Source organism: Cherax quadricarinatus, chromosome 8 (assembly GCF_038502225.1).
Source record: "Cherax quadricarinatus isolate ZL_2023a chromosome 8, ASM3850222v1, whole genome shotgun sequence".
Classification (NCBI taxonomy): Eukaryota; Metazoa; Arthropoda; class Malacostraca; order Decapoda; family Parastacidae; genus Cherax; species Cherax quadricarinatus.
This window is the reverse complement of record NC_091299.1, coordinates 6,207,683-6,224,668: the sequence shown is the minus strand read 5'-3', so window position 1 is coordinate 6,224,668 and position 16,986 is coordinate 6,207,683. Positions and strand designations below refer to the sequence as shown.

The 16,986-nt window shown below is 39.0% G+C and overlaps 1 protein-coding gene across 3 annotated transcripts in view; it reads right to left on the bottom strand.

Annotated features, from left to right (window-relative positions):
• Nucleotides 1-16,986, bottom strand: part of Tgs1 (Trimethylguanosine synthase 1) — a gene marked incomplete at its 5' end in the record, with an annotated part of 70,092 nt that overhangs the window by 38,013 nt on the left and 15,093 nt on the right. For all 3 annotated transcript variants that reach the window (XM_053771832.2, XM_053771833.2, XM_053771834.2), the window contains 2 exon segments: nt 199-321; nt 4,180-4,291. In XM_053771832.2, the coding sequence (XP_053627807.2) occupies nt 199-321; nt 4,180-4,291 (235 nt within the window).

Sequence of the window (16,986 nt, the reverse complement as noted above, 5' to 3'; positions counted from 1 at the left end):
ATGTGACAAGACTAGGAGGGGCTTTAGACTCCTGTCAGACCTCTTTAAGTGTCTTTTTTCAGTTTACAACTTATGGAATGACTACAAAATTTAATACACACACACACACACACACACACACACACATTCGTTTATAAGAATTTCCTCTCTTGAGATCATTTAGTAAGTCAACTGAAGCCTTCAATGCACTTTATTTACTTGGATATTTTCAAGGAGATTCAAGGCCCGGAGATTTAACATTGATGTACCATCATCCGCAACAGTCTTCTCCACTGAATAATAAACTCTTCGATCTTCTCTATCTTCAGGTTGTATATGGAACTGAAAAAATCAATCACAAAAGATAGTAATACTATTAATTTATACACTTAGTATACAAAAGTGCAAATTTCACAGAAAATATTAGAAAATGAGGTTGAACTGTTATGGTAATACTGGGATAAGCTTTGTTAGTCCTGCCTAATTTTAACGCTACTACTCCCACCATTATTTACTACTATATACCTCCTCTAACTCTTCCTTTCTGTTATATAATGCCACTTTTTCCCACTGTTTGCCTGACTCCTTGTATGCACTACATACACTACTTGTTCTTACTGAGTCTATATTAAGACTGAAGAAGCCACTCACATCATTACATTTCATTATTAAATGTATTAACCTGTCCATACATGTCTCTTTCCACACATTAGAAAATACAACATGCTGAATGTACAAAAAAGACAAAATGTGATTTTACAAAAAATACAATAAAACAATAATTTAATATTTTGTGAGATTCACACATTATGATGATACACGCATCATGTTGCAACTTTATCCAAGCCAAGTACACAACATTATAGTGATACACTCAACATGTTGCAACTTTATCCAAGCCAAGTACAGTAGATCCCCGGTTTTCATAATTAATCCGTTCCAGAAGGTTGGCCAAAATCCGAAATGGCCAAAAATTGAACTAATACTTCCCAGAAGAAATAATGTAAATCCAATTAATCCGTCCTGTAATATTTCCCATAAGAAATAATGTAAATCCAATTAATCCATCCCAGACACCCAAAAATATTAACAAAAAATACATTTTATAGAGAATAACTATAGTTTTACATAGAGAAAACAATGAGAAATAAATATAAATGACTAATTTTAATGATAAATGAACATTACACATCTTTATTGAAGACTCTTGTTGGTGAGTAGTATTTATTTGTAGTACCAGGCAGACTACATCCCAAGCATATACCTTCCGGCTACATACACTGTGGCTCACAGCCATATTATTACCATCGAAATACCATGTTCACTGAGTTCAATCGTTTCTAACAACTACCTTTAGATGCTATCATAAACAAAGGGAGAAGTAATGAATAATTCAGGCTGAGAATTGTAAACAAAAGCCTTATGTATCAAGGGCAGTTACTGGGCCAATGCAGATTCATACACATTTTCTCTGAAGCTGAACCAGAGAAAATGTTATGCTTACCCTCCACCGACCCCACCTCTCGATAGCATATAAACACTGCATGTTTATATGCTATGTAACGTGTTTCTTATATAATGTTGAAGAAAATATCATGGAAATAAATGGTATAAAATACCAACACAATGAAAATATAAACACTTAAGCAGTATAATGTGATCCTTTATTGACAATGTTTTGCCCACACAGTGGGCTTTATCAAGTCACAAACTGGTCTGTTTGTGACTTGATAAAGCCCACTGCGTGGGCAAAACATTGTCAATAAAGGATCACATTATACTGCTTAAGTGTTTATATTTCCAAGAAAATATCATAGATGGATTAATGAAAATGTCTATATTAACTTAAAATGAGACATTTAACGTGCCTAAAAGTGAGTCACAAACATATGAGTGGCCCAGGCGCAAGTGTCTGGTACCAATGATTTCCGAGCGGATATACGAAACCCGGGGGAAAATTTCGCCAAAAATTGCTTGAAATCCAAATTGTACAATTTCCACACCTACCGAAAACCGGGGGTCCACTGTACATAACATTAAAATGGGCCAAGCCACTGAGTGTGACCCAAAAAGAAAGAAAATCCCCAAAAAGGAAATACTTTCATCATCATTCAACACTTTCACCTCACTCACACATAATCACTGTTTTTGCAGAGGTGCTCAGAACACAACAGTTTAGAAGCATATACGTATAAAGATACACAACATATCCCTCCAAACTGCTAACATCCCGAACCCCTCCTTTAGAGTGTAGTCACTGTACTTCCCATTTCCAGGACTCAAGTCCGGCTCTATATAAAAATAACCAGTTTCCCTGAATCCCTTCACTAAATATTACCCTGCTCACACTCCAACAGATCGTCAGGTCCCAAATACCATTCATCTCCATTCACTCCTATCGAACACGCTCATGCACGCCTGCTGGAAGTCCAAGCCCCTCACCCACAAAACCTCCTTTACCCCTTCCTTTCAACCTTTTCGAGGACGACCCCTACCCCGCCTTCCTTCTCCTACAGATTTAAATGCTCTCCATGTCATTCTACTTTTATCCATTCTCTCTAAATGACCAAACCACCTCAACAACCCCTCTTCAGCCCTCTGACTAATACTTTTATTAACTCCACACCTTCTCCTAATTTCCACACTCCGAATTTTCTGTATAATATTTACACCACACATTGCCCTTAGACAGGACATCTCCACTGCCTCCAACCGCCTCCTCGCTGCTGCATTTACAACCCAAGCTTCACACCCATATAAGAGTGTTGGTACTACTATACTTTCATACATTCCCTTCTTTGCCTCCATAGATAACGTTTTTTGACTCCACATATACCTCAACGCACCGCTCACCTTTTTTCCCCTCATCAGTTCTATGATTAACCTCATCCTTCATAAATCCATCCGCCGACACGTCAACTCCCAAGTATCTGAAAACATTCACTTCTTCCATACTCCTCCTCCCCAATTTGATATCCAATTTTTCTTTATCTAAATCATTTGATACCCTCATCACCTTACTCTTTTCTATGTTCACTTTCAACTTTCTACCTGTACACATACTCCCAAACTCATCCACTAACCTTTGTAATTTTTCTTCAGAATCTCCCATAAGTACAGTATCATCAGCAAAAAGTAACTGTGTCAATTCCCAAAATATAAATATCAGACAAAAACCAAAACTGTAAAAAGATTGGAAGAGTTCAAAATTAAAACAGTGAATTAATTCATATCACTATAGTAATGCACTAAAAAAAATAATATCCTTGACCCCTCCTTCATAGTGCAGGCACTATACTTCCCACCTCTAAAGCTCAAGTTCAGCCAGCCAGTTTTCAAGAATTCCTTCATAAACATTACTTTGCTCACACTCCAACAGAACATCACACTCTTAAACTTACTCGTTTCTGTCTAATATGTTAACATGCTCCCACATGCCTGTTGGATTCTCAAGCCCCCATCACTTGAAACCTCCTTCATCCTCAGTTAACCCTTTCATCATCTATCATCCCATTCTGATCCATCCTTTTTAAATGGCCAAAGTACCTCAACAACCTCTCTTCTGCCATCTGAATTATATACAGTGGACCCCCGGTTAATGATATTTTTTCACTCCAGAAGTATGTTCAGGTGCCAGTACTGACCGAATTTGTTCCCATAAGGAATATTGTGAAGTAGATTAGTCCATTTCAGACCCCCAAACATACACGTACAAATGCACTTACATAATTACACTTACATAATTGGTCGCATTCGGAGGTAATCGTTATGCGGGGGTCCACTGTACTTTGTAACCTCACACCATCTTTTAATCACCACTCACTACAAGCTAAGAACAAAAATATTTTAAGGTAAGTAATGTGTGTACTGTATATTCATTTTACTTTTGCATAATTTTGGGGGGCCTAGCTCTATTATGCACTTAATATATGACAGTGTAAACATGTTATCAGGCTTTTATATGTAATTGAAAGTGAAAAAAGGCTATATTCCACTTTTCATCAATTCTTGCCTTTTGGTAGTAGTCCAGAACCTAACCCACCACATAATTGGGGCCCCTCCTGTATCTAGAGAATTTTCCACAAAATTGGTTGGTAACTAAAAATGAAAAATGGTGACCAATCTCCGTAAAGCATCAATCAATAAATTAGTGTAACACTAATTTCTAAGCTAACCACACATTCCTTACTTCTTACTTACCGTAGACAGCACAACACCTTCCACAGGGTTTAGTGTAGAAGATGGGGGAAAGTAAGACAGGGATCGCAACCACTTGTACAATTTCCTTTGTTTTTTATCAGAATGATTCCTTCTGTAAAAAAAAAAATGAGGAAAATATTATTAAACACTGTCCAGACCCCCAAAATTAACATTGCTCTCAGTGTCCACTTCAAAAATAAATTCTTTTGAAATGTTTTGCCTACATTTGTAGTTTGCAGTTATTTCCCAGTAAAAGTAGGCCTTAGACAAGGATGTGTGATGTCATCATGGTTCTTCAATATACTTATAGATGGGGTTGTAAGAGAAGTGAATGCTCGGGTGTTGGCAAGATATATGGGGTTAAAAGATAAAGAATCTAACACAAAGTGGAAGTTGTAACAGTTACTCTTTGCTGATGACACTGTGCTTTTGGGAGATTCTGAAGAAAAGTTGCAGAGGTTGGTGGATGAGTTTTTTTTTTTCCCCAACAAGTTGGCCGTCTCCCACCGAGGCAGGGTGACCCAAAAAGAAAATACTTTCATCTTTCAACACTTTCACCTCACTCATACATAATCACTGTCTTTGCAGAGGCGCCCAGATACAACAGTTTAGAAGCACATATAAAGATATATAACATATCCCTCCAAACTGCCAATATCCCAAACTCCTCATTTAAAGTGCAGGCATTGTACTTCCTATTTCCAGTACTCAAGTCCGGCTACATAAAAATAACCAGTTTTCCTGAATCCCGTCACTAAATATTACCCTGCTCACACTCCAACAGCTCGTCATGAAACAAAAACAATTCGTCTCCATTCACTCCTATCTAACACATTCACGCACGCTTACGGAAGTCCAAGCCCCTCGCCCACAAAATCTCCTTTACCCCCTCCCTCCAACCTTTTTGAGGATGACCCGTACCTTGCCTCCCTTCCCCTACAGAATTATACACTCTCCAAGTCATTCTACTTTGATCCATTCTCTCTAAATGACCAAACCACCTCAACAACCCCTCTTCAGCCCTATGACTACTTTTATTAACTCCACACCTTATCTAATTTCCACACTCCGAATTCTCTGCATAATATTTACACCACACATTGCCCTTAGACATTACATTTCCACTGCCTCCAGCCACCACCTCGCTGCAGCATTTACAACCCAAGCTTCACACCCATATAAGATTGTTGGTATCACTATACTTTCATACATTCCCTTAACCCCTTCAGGGTCCAAGGCCCAAATCTGAAGTGGTGCCCCAGTGTCCAAGAATTTTCAAAAAAAAAATTTGTTATTTTTTCTCATGAAATGGTAGAGAATCTTTTTGTGAAGGTAATAAAACAAAAAGTAAGAAATTTGATGGAAAATTGACGAAATTATGCTCTCGTGAATTTTGATGTGTCAGCGATATTTACGAATTGGCGATTTTGCCGACTTTGACTCCCATTTTAGGCCAATTACATTATTCCAGTCAACCAAATTCTTAGCTATTTCACTAGTATTACTTCTATTCTATCGATTGAACACAAGAAATCGCCAAGTCAACTTTTTCAACTACAAATTAAAGTGATCGGAAATTGTTAATTTGGCCAATTTAACACAAAGTTCAAAATATTCCAATTTCAAAATAGGGTCCAGAATAAACAATGTAGGTATTCCTGGAACTAAACTAACATTTCCTCTGTTCATTAGTTACGTTTTGAGGCTTTACAAATAAATTCCATTTTGATTTTTTATTCACATAATGAATTTTTATTCACACCAAAAAATAGAAGATTTACTGTTATGCAATATTGTAATAATTGTATAAATATCATCACCATATTTGTGGATGCATATTAGACCCACCAGCTGGTGTGTAGTAGACGTGTGAGGTCGTTTGTTTACTCTTGAATATCGGCAAAAATTTAACATTTCTGCTAATTTGAGCTCAGTTTCAAGCCATTTCCAGTGCTAAAACCAATCAAAATCATCTCTATTTCTGTAATATGTCTTCCATTCTATCAAATGAGACCAAGAAATCGCAAATACAACTATAAAAAACATACGAAAAAACACTGCAAAGTCGCTGTTTTAATCGAAAAATCATGATTTCAGTTTTTTTCTCTCATTATACACAACGTGCTGCAGGATCTGTTACTAAGCATGGCTTGCTTCTGCAGTGTTTTAAAAATTGAGGTTGGAGAGTTGAAGGAGGGGGTCTTGCTTCTCCAGGAGGAGATTAGGAGGCTGAAGGTCCACCTCAATGGGTCTGGGAGAGAGTGTGAGGTTGCTGGAGTTGTGGGGAATGAGGCTTCTAGCAGTGAGGTGCTGTCTCTCTCTCGCTGTGAGGAGGCTGTAGGTGGAGAGGTAGCAATGGCTACCAGCAGTGAGGTGCAGTCCAGCACCTGCTGTAAGTGGCGAGTGGTAACCAGTAATGGGAGGAGAACCAGAATAAGGAAAGTTAAGAGTGAAGATCTGAAGGTAGGAAATCGCTTCTCTGTTCTTCAGGATGAATGTACTTCAGTGGCCAGTGAAGGTAAGGGTACTACTGCCCCTGCTAACAGAGGTAAACGCATTCTTGTGGTTGGTGACTCTCAGGTAAGATATATTGACCGTGCTTTTTGTAATAGGAATAAGAAGATGAGAGATAGAGTGTGCTTCCCTGGAGCTGGTGTTGGGGACATAGTTAACAGGCTGGATAATATCATGTCAGGTAATGGGAACAAGCCCATTATTTGTCTCAGTGCTGGTGGAAATGATATTGGGAAGGGTAGGAGAGAAGAGCTGCTAGGTAAGTACAGGTCAGCTATAGATTTCATTAAGTCTAAGGGAGGGGTCCCAATCATATGTAGCATCTTGCCTAGAAGGGGAGTAGGAAATGAATGGTTGTCTAGGGCAATTGGTGTAAATTGCTGGCTAGACAGATACTGCAAGGAACTTGCAATCCCATTCATTGACAACTGGAACAACTTTTATGGCAAGCATGATATGTATGCAAGGGATGGGGTACATCTCTCTGGGGCTGGGGGTGGTAGCACTTGCAAACTCAATTGAGAAGGCCATTGGTGAAATGCCTATGATTTTAAACTGGTAGAAGATAGAGGTATGGGTGTGTGTGGGAAACAAGCAGGTTGCAACACTAGGGTTGGAAACAGTAAATGTATAAAAGGCATTCAGCATGAAGTTATAAATAAAGACAATAGATCAGGTCAGCAAACAAAGGGGGACAGCAGAGGACAGCAAGGGACTAGTTCCCTTAAGGTTTACTATACTAATAGCAGGAGTGTAAGAAATAAGATAGATGAGCTAAGATTAATTGCAAGTGCAGGAAACATAGATATTATTGCTATAACAGAGACCTGGCTCAATCTGAAAGATAGAGAGATGCCCTCTGAATGTCACATACAAGGCTATAAATTATTCCACACTGACAGGGTCAACAGGAAGGGTGGTGGAGTAGCGATGTATGTCAGAGACAATTTAAATTGTTGTGTTAGACAAGATATAAAAGTAGAAGCGTTAGCCACTGAATCTGTTTGGTTACAGCTTCTCGAGGGCCGAGAAAAACTAATTTTGGGTGTGATTTACAGGGCCCCAAATCTTGATAGGGAGTGCAGTAAACTTCTATGGGACGAAATTCATAAGGCATCTACATACGAAAATGTTGTGGTAATGGGAGATTTCAACTATAGACAGATTGACTGGAGCAATTTGACAGGAAACTTAGAGTCAGGTGACTTTCTTGATACGATCCAGGATTGTTTTTTAAAACAGTTTGTGACAGAGCCAACTAGGGAAAATAACCTCCTTGACTTGGTTCTTGCCAGTAGGGAAACACTAATTAATAATCTTGAGGTTAATGATGAGCTTGGGGAAAGTGATCACAAATCACTCAGTTTTATTATATCATGGAATTCCCCTAATAATGGCAATCAAGTCTCCGTCCCTGACTTTCGCTTGGCTGATTTCATAGGACTGAAAAATTACTTAGGTGGGCTGAACTGGAATGACCTGACTAAGGGTCAGGTAGGTGGTGATGGTTGCCGATATGATGCTTTCCAGGGCATAGTTCTAGCTGCTCAGTCAAATTATGTTCCAAATAGGGAAATCAGATCAAACAAAAATGATCCTAAATGGATGAACAATAGATTAAAATATCTGATTGGTCAAAAGAGAGGCATATATAGGCAAATCAAAAGAGGAGAGGGGCAGTTAAGAAATCGATATATTCAGTTAAAGAGAGAAATAAAAAAGGGAATTAGAAAAGCAAAAAGAGATTATGAGGTTAAAGTTGCAAGAGAATCTAAGACTAACCCAAAAGGATTCTTTCAGGTATACAGAAGTAAGATCAGGGACAAGATAGGCCCACTCAAAAGTTCCTCGGGTCAGCTCACTGACAGTGATAAGGAAATGTGTAGAATTTTTAACACATACTTCCTCTCAGTTTTTACACAGGAGGATACCAGCGATATTCCGGAAATGATAAATTATGTAGAACAGGACGATAATAAACTGTGCACGATTAGGGTCACAAGTGACATGGTCCTTAGGCAAATAGATAAATTAAAACCTAACAAATCCCCAGGCCCTGATGAACTGTATGCAAGGGTTCTAAAGGAATATAAAGAGGAGCTTAGCAAACCTTTGGCTAATCTTTTCAACATATCACTACAAACTGGCATGGTGCCAGATAAGTGGAAAATGGCAAATGTGATACCTATTTTCAAAGCAGGTGACAGGTCCTTAGCTTCGAACTATAGACCAATAAGCCTAACCTCCATAGTGGGAAAATTTATGGAATCAATAATTGCCGAGGCAGTTCGTAGCCACCTTGAAAAGCATAAATTAATCAACGAATCTCAGCATGGTTTTACAAAGGGGCGTTCCTGCCTTACGAATTTATTAACTTTTTTCACTAAGGTATTTGAGGAGGTAGATCATGGTAATGAATATGATATTGTGTATATGGACTTCAGTAAGGCTTTTGACAGGGTCCCACATCAGAGACTATTGAGGAAAATTAAGGCACATGGAATAGGAGGAGAAATTTTTTCCTGGATAGAGGCATGGTTGACAAATAGGCAGCAGAGAGTTTGCATAAATAGGGAGAAATCAGAGTGGGGAAGCGTCACGAGCGGTGTTCCACAGGGGTCAGTGTTGGGTTCCCTGCTGTTCACAATCGACATAAACGACATAGATGAGGGCATAAAGAGCGACATACATCAGCAAGTTTGCCGATGACACCAAAATAGGCCGTCGAATTCATTCTGACAAGGACATTAGAGCACTCCAGGAAGATTTGAATAGACTGATGCAGTGGTCGGAGAAGTGGCAGATGCAGTTTAATATAGACAAATGCAAGGTTCTAAATGTTGGACAGGACAATAACCATGCCACATATAAACTAAATAATGTAGATCTTAATATTACGGATTGCGAAAAAGATTTAGGAGTTCTGGTTAGCAGTAATCTGAAACCAAGACAACAGTGCATAAGTGTTCGCAATAAAGCTAATAAAATCCTTGGCTTCATATCAAGAAGCATAAATAATAGGAGTCCTCAGGTTGTTCTTCAACTCTATACATCCTTGGTTAGGCCTCATTTAGATTATGCTGCACAATTTTGGTCACCGTATTACAGAATGGATATAAATGCTCTGGAAAATGTACAAAGGAGGATGACAAAGTTGATCCCATGTATCAGAAACCTTCCCTATGAGGATAGACTAAGGGCCCTGAATCTGCACTCTCTAGAAAGACGTAGAATTACGGGGGATATGATTGAGGTGTATAAATGGAAGACAGGAATAAATAAAGGGGATGTAAATAGTGTGCTGAAAATATCTAGCCTAAACAGGACTCGCAGCAATGGTTTCAAGTTGGAAAAATTCAGATTCAGGAAGGATATAGGAAAGTACTGGTTTGGTAATAGAGTTGTGGATGAGTGGAACAAACTCCCAAGTACAGTTATAGAGGCCAGAACGTTGTGTAGTTTTAAAAATAGGTTGGATAAATACATGAGTGGATGTGGGTGGGTGTGAGTTGGACCTGATAGCTTGTGCTACCAGGTCGATTGCCGTGTTCCTCCCTTAAGTCAATGTGACCTGACCTGACTAGGTTGGGTGCATTGGCTTAAGCCGGTAGGAGACTTGGACCTGCCTTGCATGGGCCAGTAGGCCTTCTGCAGTGTTCCTTCGTTCTTATGTTCTTATGTGGTGCACACATACCACATAGATGTATTCTCTCATATCTAGGCCCAAATGTACCACTCACAGTTTATCACAGTGAGCTGAGCTCATGACGTAGATCTACGGTTTGGACCCTGAACGTAAAGCCGTAGATCTACGGGACGGACCCTCAAAGGGTTAAATAACAAAAAAAGGTACAATACCGTGACTGGAACGATACACAAATAACCCGCACATAGAAGAGAGGAGCTTACGACGACGTTTCGGTCCGACTTGGACCATTTACAAAGTCACACTGTGACTTTGTAAATGGTCCAAGTCGGACCGAAACGTCGCCGTAAGCTCCTCTCTTCTATGTGCGGGTTATTTGTGTATACATTCCCTTCTTTGCTTCCACGGATAACGTTTTTTGTCTCCACAAATACCTCAATGCACCACTCACCTTTTTTCATCAATTCTATGATTAACCTCATCCTTCATAAACCCATCTTCTGACATGTCAACTCCCAGATATCTGAAAACATTCACTTCTTCCATACTCCCTCTTTCCAATGTGATATCCAATTTTTCTTTATCTAAATTGTAAGTTTACTTAGGTACCTGTACCTAAGTAAACTTACACAGAGTGCTGGTGTGCAGCTACACATTAACCCTTTGACTGTTTCGGTCATATATATATGTCTTACGAGTCAATGCGTTTGACGTACACCTACCATCCGACTTACGACCTGCTCGACTTACGACCACTCGACTTACGACTGTGTTTTTTATGCCAAATTTCTGGGAAATAAACAACTATTTGTGTTGTACACAGTGTTTATCCTAAACCTTACAGTATAAAATACAGTACTAACAGCATAAAAAGTAAAGTAAAACATGAAATACAAAAATAAAAGAATAAAATAAAGTCATTACAAAAATGTTTTGTTGATATTCAGTAGTAAAGTTTAACTTATGACCATTTCGACTTACGACCGGTTTCTCGGAACCGAACTCAGTCTTAAGTTGGATGGTAGGTGTATATACATGTATACTCAAAAATTCTAGCGGCTTCAAATCAAGTGGGAGATAGCTGGTAGGCCCACATGTGAGAGAATGGGTCTGTATGGTCAGTGTGCACAGTATAAAAAATCCTGCAGCAAGCAGTGCATAATGAGAAAAAAAAACTCCAACCATGCTTTTGGATTAAAACGCCGACTTTGAGGTGTATTTTCGTATAGTTTTTTGGTTACATTCTCGTTTTCGTAGTCTCATTTGATAGAATGGAAAACATATTATAGAAATGAAGGTGATTTTCATTGGTTTTACCATGAAAAGGACCTAGAAATGGAGCTCAAATAAGGGGAAATGTTTGATTTTTGCCGATGTTCAAGAGTAAACAAATGACATCATTGTCCAATGAATGTCCAACTAGCCATTCTAATATGCAGTCATGAATGGGATGACATTATTTATACAATTACTGCAATATTGCAGTAGTCTGCATAGCAGTAATTCTTCTATTTTTGTTTGAATAAAAATTTAAAACAGAAAGCAAGAATAATATCAGAGGGGCCTGGAGACGTGACTGATGAACAAAGAAAATGTTATTTTAGAGCCAGGAATGTCTGTATTGTTCATTCAGGACCTTATTTTGAAATTGGCATATTTTATAATTTGCCTGAAATTAGCCAAATTGCCAATTTCTGGCCACTTTATTGGGTAGTTGAAATCGGTAAATGGGCAGTTTCTTGTATTCAGTTGATAAAACAAATGGAGTTCTAAAGAAATAGCTATGAGTTTGGTCGGCTGGAACAATGGAATTAGCCGAAAATAAGGCTCAAAGTGGGCGAAATCGCCGATTCGTAAATATCGCCGAGGTCGTTAACTTCGTGAGAGCATAATTCTGTAAGTTTTCTATCAAATTTCGTACTTTTGGTGTCATTACCATCGAGAAAAGATTCTCTATCATTTCATGAGATTTTTTTTTTTTTCAAATATTTTGCGACACCAGGAGACACCTCAGGAATTAGGGTTGCAACAGTCAAAGGGTTAAAATCATTGCGTCTTATTAGTCTTGAGGATGCCAAATTAATAATGATAATAATAATAACACAATAATAATCACTCTGAGGCACATTAAATGTCGCATAAAACGTTAATAGAGACGTATTGTTTAATCCATCTAAGATATTTTTTCAAAATTATATAATAAACACGCTACATAACATATAAACATGATAAATATACCCACAGTAGAATAAATTAACATAAATATGAGATGTTTTTCTAGTCAGCTTGCAGGAATGAACCAAAACCATACATGTTCAGCTGGTTTGTTTACAAACTCGTGTCTGTCCCCTCTCACGTACTCATTCTCTCTCTTTCTCGTTTATTTGCTTAATCTCGTTTACTCACCTCTCACCCTACATTAAGACTACAAATATTTTAAGGTAATGAGTGAACTGTATATGCATTTTATCGCTCTAGGGCACTTTAAATGCCTAGTATATAATGTGAGGGTGGGGTGGCTAGATCAGGTTACGATACCTACAACACTATTCGATACCTACCGACCCTACTATTCACCTTGCACCCTATATTAAGACCATTCAGACTACAAATATTTTAAGGTAAGTAATGGATGTACACTATGCGTATGCATTTTATCGCTCTAGGGCTCTTTAAATGTCGAAGTATATTATGTGTGGGTGGGATGGGGTGGGGTGGTGTATCCTGGCTGGCTGCCATACCTACCACACCTAACTTCTTACAATAAACACTACTCACTTCTCATCCTACATTAAGACTACAAATACAGTGGACCCCGGTATTCGATATTAATCCGTTCCTGAGAGCTCATCGTATACCAAAATTATCGAAAGGCGAATTAATTTTCCCCATAAGAAATTATGGAAATCAAATTAATCCATGCAAGACACCCAAAAGCATGAAAAAAAAATTTTTACCACATGAAATATTAAGTTTAATGCACACAAACTGAAGAAGACATGCACAGTTTGTAGTACTCTACTAACAATAGAATAGATGAATGGTTCAGAGAACCGACATGTTGATAAATTAGACACATGTGCAACTCTTGGGTATCTTTATTGAGGAAACGTTTCGCCACACAGTGGCTTCATCAGTCCATACAAAGGAGAATCTTGAAGAACAGGAGGAGAATGAGGTAATCAGTCCCTCAACCTTGAGTCGATGTGGTCAGTCCATCAATCTTGAATAGAATACGGCATACGTGCTGAGAAGGAGCTTATAAACCGTTGGCAGGAGAGGTGCAGCAGTCATAGGTCGGGTAACATTTGTTCAATGTTGAAGTAGGTCGTGCCCAAGAATTAGGCAAGCGAAGAATTCCCAAGTATTAAGATCCCAAGAAGTTGCAGTGTCTGACAGGTTTGTAGATGAATGGTTCAGAGAGCCGACATGTTGATAAATTAGACACGACCTACTTCAACATTGAACAAATGTTACCCGACCTATGACTGCTGCACCTCTCCTGCCAACGGTTTATAAGCTCCTTCTCAGCACGTATGCCGTATTCTATTCAAGATTGATGGACTGACCACATCGACTCAAGGTTGAGGGACTGATTACCTCATTCTCCTCCTGTTCTTCAAGATTCTCCTTTGTATGGACTGATGAAGCCACTGTGTGGCGAAACGTTTCCTCAATAAAGATACCCAAGAGTTGCACATGTGTCTAATTTATCAACAACAGAATACATGACACTTACCTTTAATGAAGATCTGGTGATGATTGATGGGATGGGAGGAGGGGAGAGTGTCGAACTTATTGTTTAGAAGGGGAGTCCCCTTCCATTAGGACTTGAGGTAGCAAGTCCTTTTCTGGGGTTACTTCCCTTCTTCTTTTAATGCCACTAGGGCCAGCTTGAGAGTCACTGGACTTCTGTTGCACAACATATCTGTCCATAGAGGCCTGTACCTCTCGTTCCTTTATGACTTTTCTAAAGTGGTTCACAACATTGTCATTGTAATAGTCACCAGCACGGCTTGCAATAGCTGTATGAGGGTGATTGTCATCCATAAAGGTTTTCACCTTTGTCCACATTGTACACATTTCTTTAATCAGTGAAATAGGCAACTTCTTCAATTTCTCCATCCCCTCCTCTGAAGCAGTTTCCCCAGGTCTGGCCCCTTGCTGTTGAAGATGATCTAGCAGCTCATCAGTGGTTAGTTCATCATTGTCCTCCTCCACCAACTCTTCCACATCCTCCCCACTAATCTCCAATGCCAAGGACTTCCCCAATGCCACAATGGATTCCTCAACTGGCATAGGATTCCCAGGGTTAGCCTCAAACCCTTCAAAATCCCTTTTGTCTACACATTCTGGCCACAGTTTTTTCCAAGCAGAGTTCAAGGCCCTCTTAGTCACTTCCTCCCAAGCCTTACTTAAGGTTTACACAACTGAGGATATTAAAGTGACCCTTCCAAAACTCTTTTAGAGTCAATCGAGTGTCTGTGGTCACTTCAAAACACTTTTGAAACACAGCTTTTGTGTACAGTTTCTTGAAGTTGGAAATGACTTGCTGGTCCATGGGCTGCAGGAGAGGAGTGGTATTAGGAGGCAAAAACTTCACCTTAATGAAGCTCATGTCCCCAGAAAGTCGCTCTGCCAAGTCTGTAGGATGACCAGGGGCACTAATACCAGGAGGCACTTAAGGTCTAATTTCTTTTCAATTAGGTAATTTTTCACATTGGGGCAAATGCATGGTGTAACCAGTCATAGAAAAAGTCCCTAGTGACCCATGCCTTACTGTTTGCCCTCCACAGCACACACAAATTAGCCTTGAGGATATTCTTTTGCCTGAACACTCTGGGAGTTTCTGAGTGATACACCAATAAAGGCTTCATTTTGCAATCACCACTAGCATTGGTACACATCAGAAGAGTAAGCCTGTCTTTCATAGGCTTATGTCCTGGGAATGCCTTTTCCTCCTAAGTAATGTAGGTCCTGCTTGGCAATTTCTTCCAAAACAGGCCTGTTTCGTCGCAATTAAACACTTGTTCAGGTTTCAAGTCTTCACTGTCTATGTAATCCTTGAATTCCTTCACATATTTTTTAGCTGCTTTTTGGTCCGAACTGGCAGCCTCACCATGCCTAATCACACTATGTATGCCACTCTGATTCTTAAATCTTTCAAACCAACCTTTGCTGGCCTTAAATTCACTCACATCACCACTAGTTGCAGGCATTATTTCAATTAAATCCTCATGCAACTTCCTAGCCTTTTCACAAATGATCGCTGGAGAGATGCTATCTCCTCCTATCTGTTTTTCATTTATCCACACCAATAACAGTCTCTCAACATCTTCTAACACTTGCGGTCTGTTTCGAAATCATAGTTGCACCTTTTGCAACAACAGCTTCCTTGATTGCCATTTTCCTGGTCACTATAGCAGCAATGGTTGATTGGGGTTTTATATACAACCTGGCCAGCTCCGACACACGCACTCCACTTTCGTACTTTGCAATTATCTCTTTCTTCATTTCAATAGTCATTAGCACCCTTTTTCTCGAAGGGTTGGCACTAGAAGCTTTCTTGGGGCCCATGGTGACTTATTTTGCAGAAACAAGCACCAAAAACACTGTGATAATATGGAATGTACCGAATGTATCCTTAGATGCGAGCACACTGGCTGGCTTGTAAGCACTGGCAAGCACGGGGCAGTTCAGGCCACACGTGGACATGTCTCAGACGAATCGCGTGTGGCGGGTTTTTTAACGAGAAGCGAGGCAAAATTTTTGCGTTAAAATGTATCGAATACCGGATTTATCGGATACCGATGCCATCGAATACCGGGGGTCCACTGTATTTTGAGATAAATGATGAGTGTACTGTGTGTATTTTATTTTTTATTGTTTTTAATGTCTTGTTCTACTGCTAACTTAATATATGTTAGTGTAAACTTATTATCTGACATTTATGAGTGGAAACAAATGGCATTCTGCTCTCTGGCAATGTCTGCTTTCTTGCCGTAGCCTGGAACGTAACCTGCTGTATAAGTGGGGCCCTACTATATATGCAAGAAAAAAGGATTGCAAAATATGGTTAGTCCACACATGACAAGAGTAATATGATAAAAGAAGAAATATAATAGACAATGTTAAAACAAAATAAGAAAAGTGGACTAATAGATGACAATCAATAACACACAATAAAACATAATACAAGAAAATACAATACAATGTAACACAATACGTACAATAAAATACAATAATAAAAAATACACAATGTCAATAATCAGTACAAAAAGGTGAAGGCTAGGATAGAACAAAAAATGACCTGCGAGTTTTAGGACTCGCTTGCCATGGATCTGAACCCCATTGATTCTGTGATTTGTTTGTAATCATATTATTATAATTTTGTAAGTCATGATGGCTGTCTGTTTTACAAAAAAGCAAAAGATTGTGAGTACATTACATTAATACATGGAAACTGTAATTAAAATGATTTCTAGTGGTTTTAGGCAGTAAGGCCATTGATTGCACTATCTCTGGGGCATGTAGCCAAAATCAATGACAATGTTGTTCACAAGCAATAAAATAGGTTTTACCAGTGTGAGATTTTTTTTATTCCATAATTTTTCCATCCCTTAACCCTTTCAGGGTTGGTGCAGTTC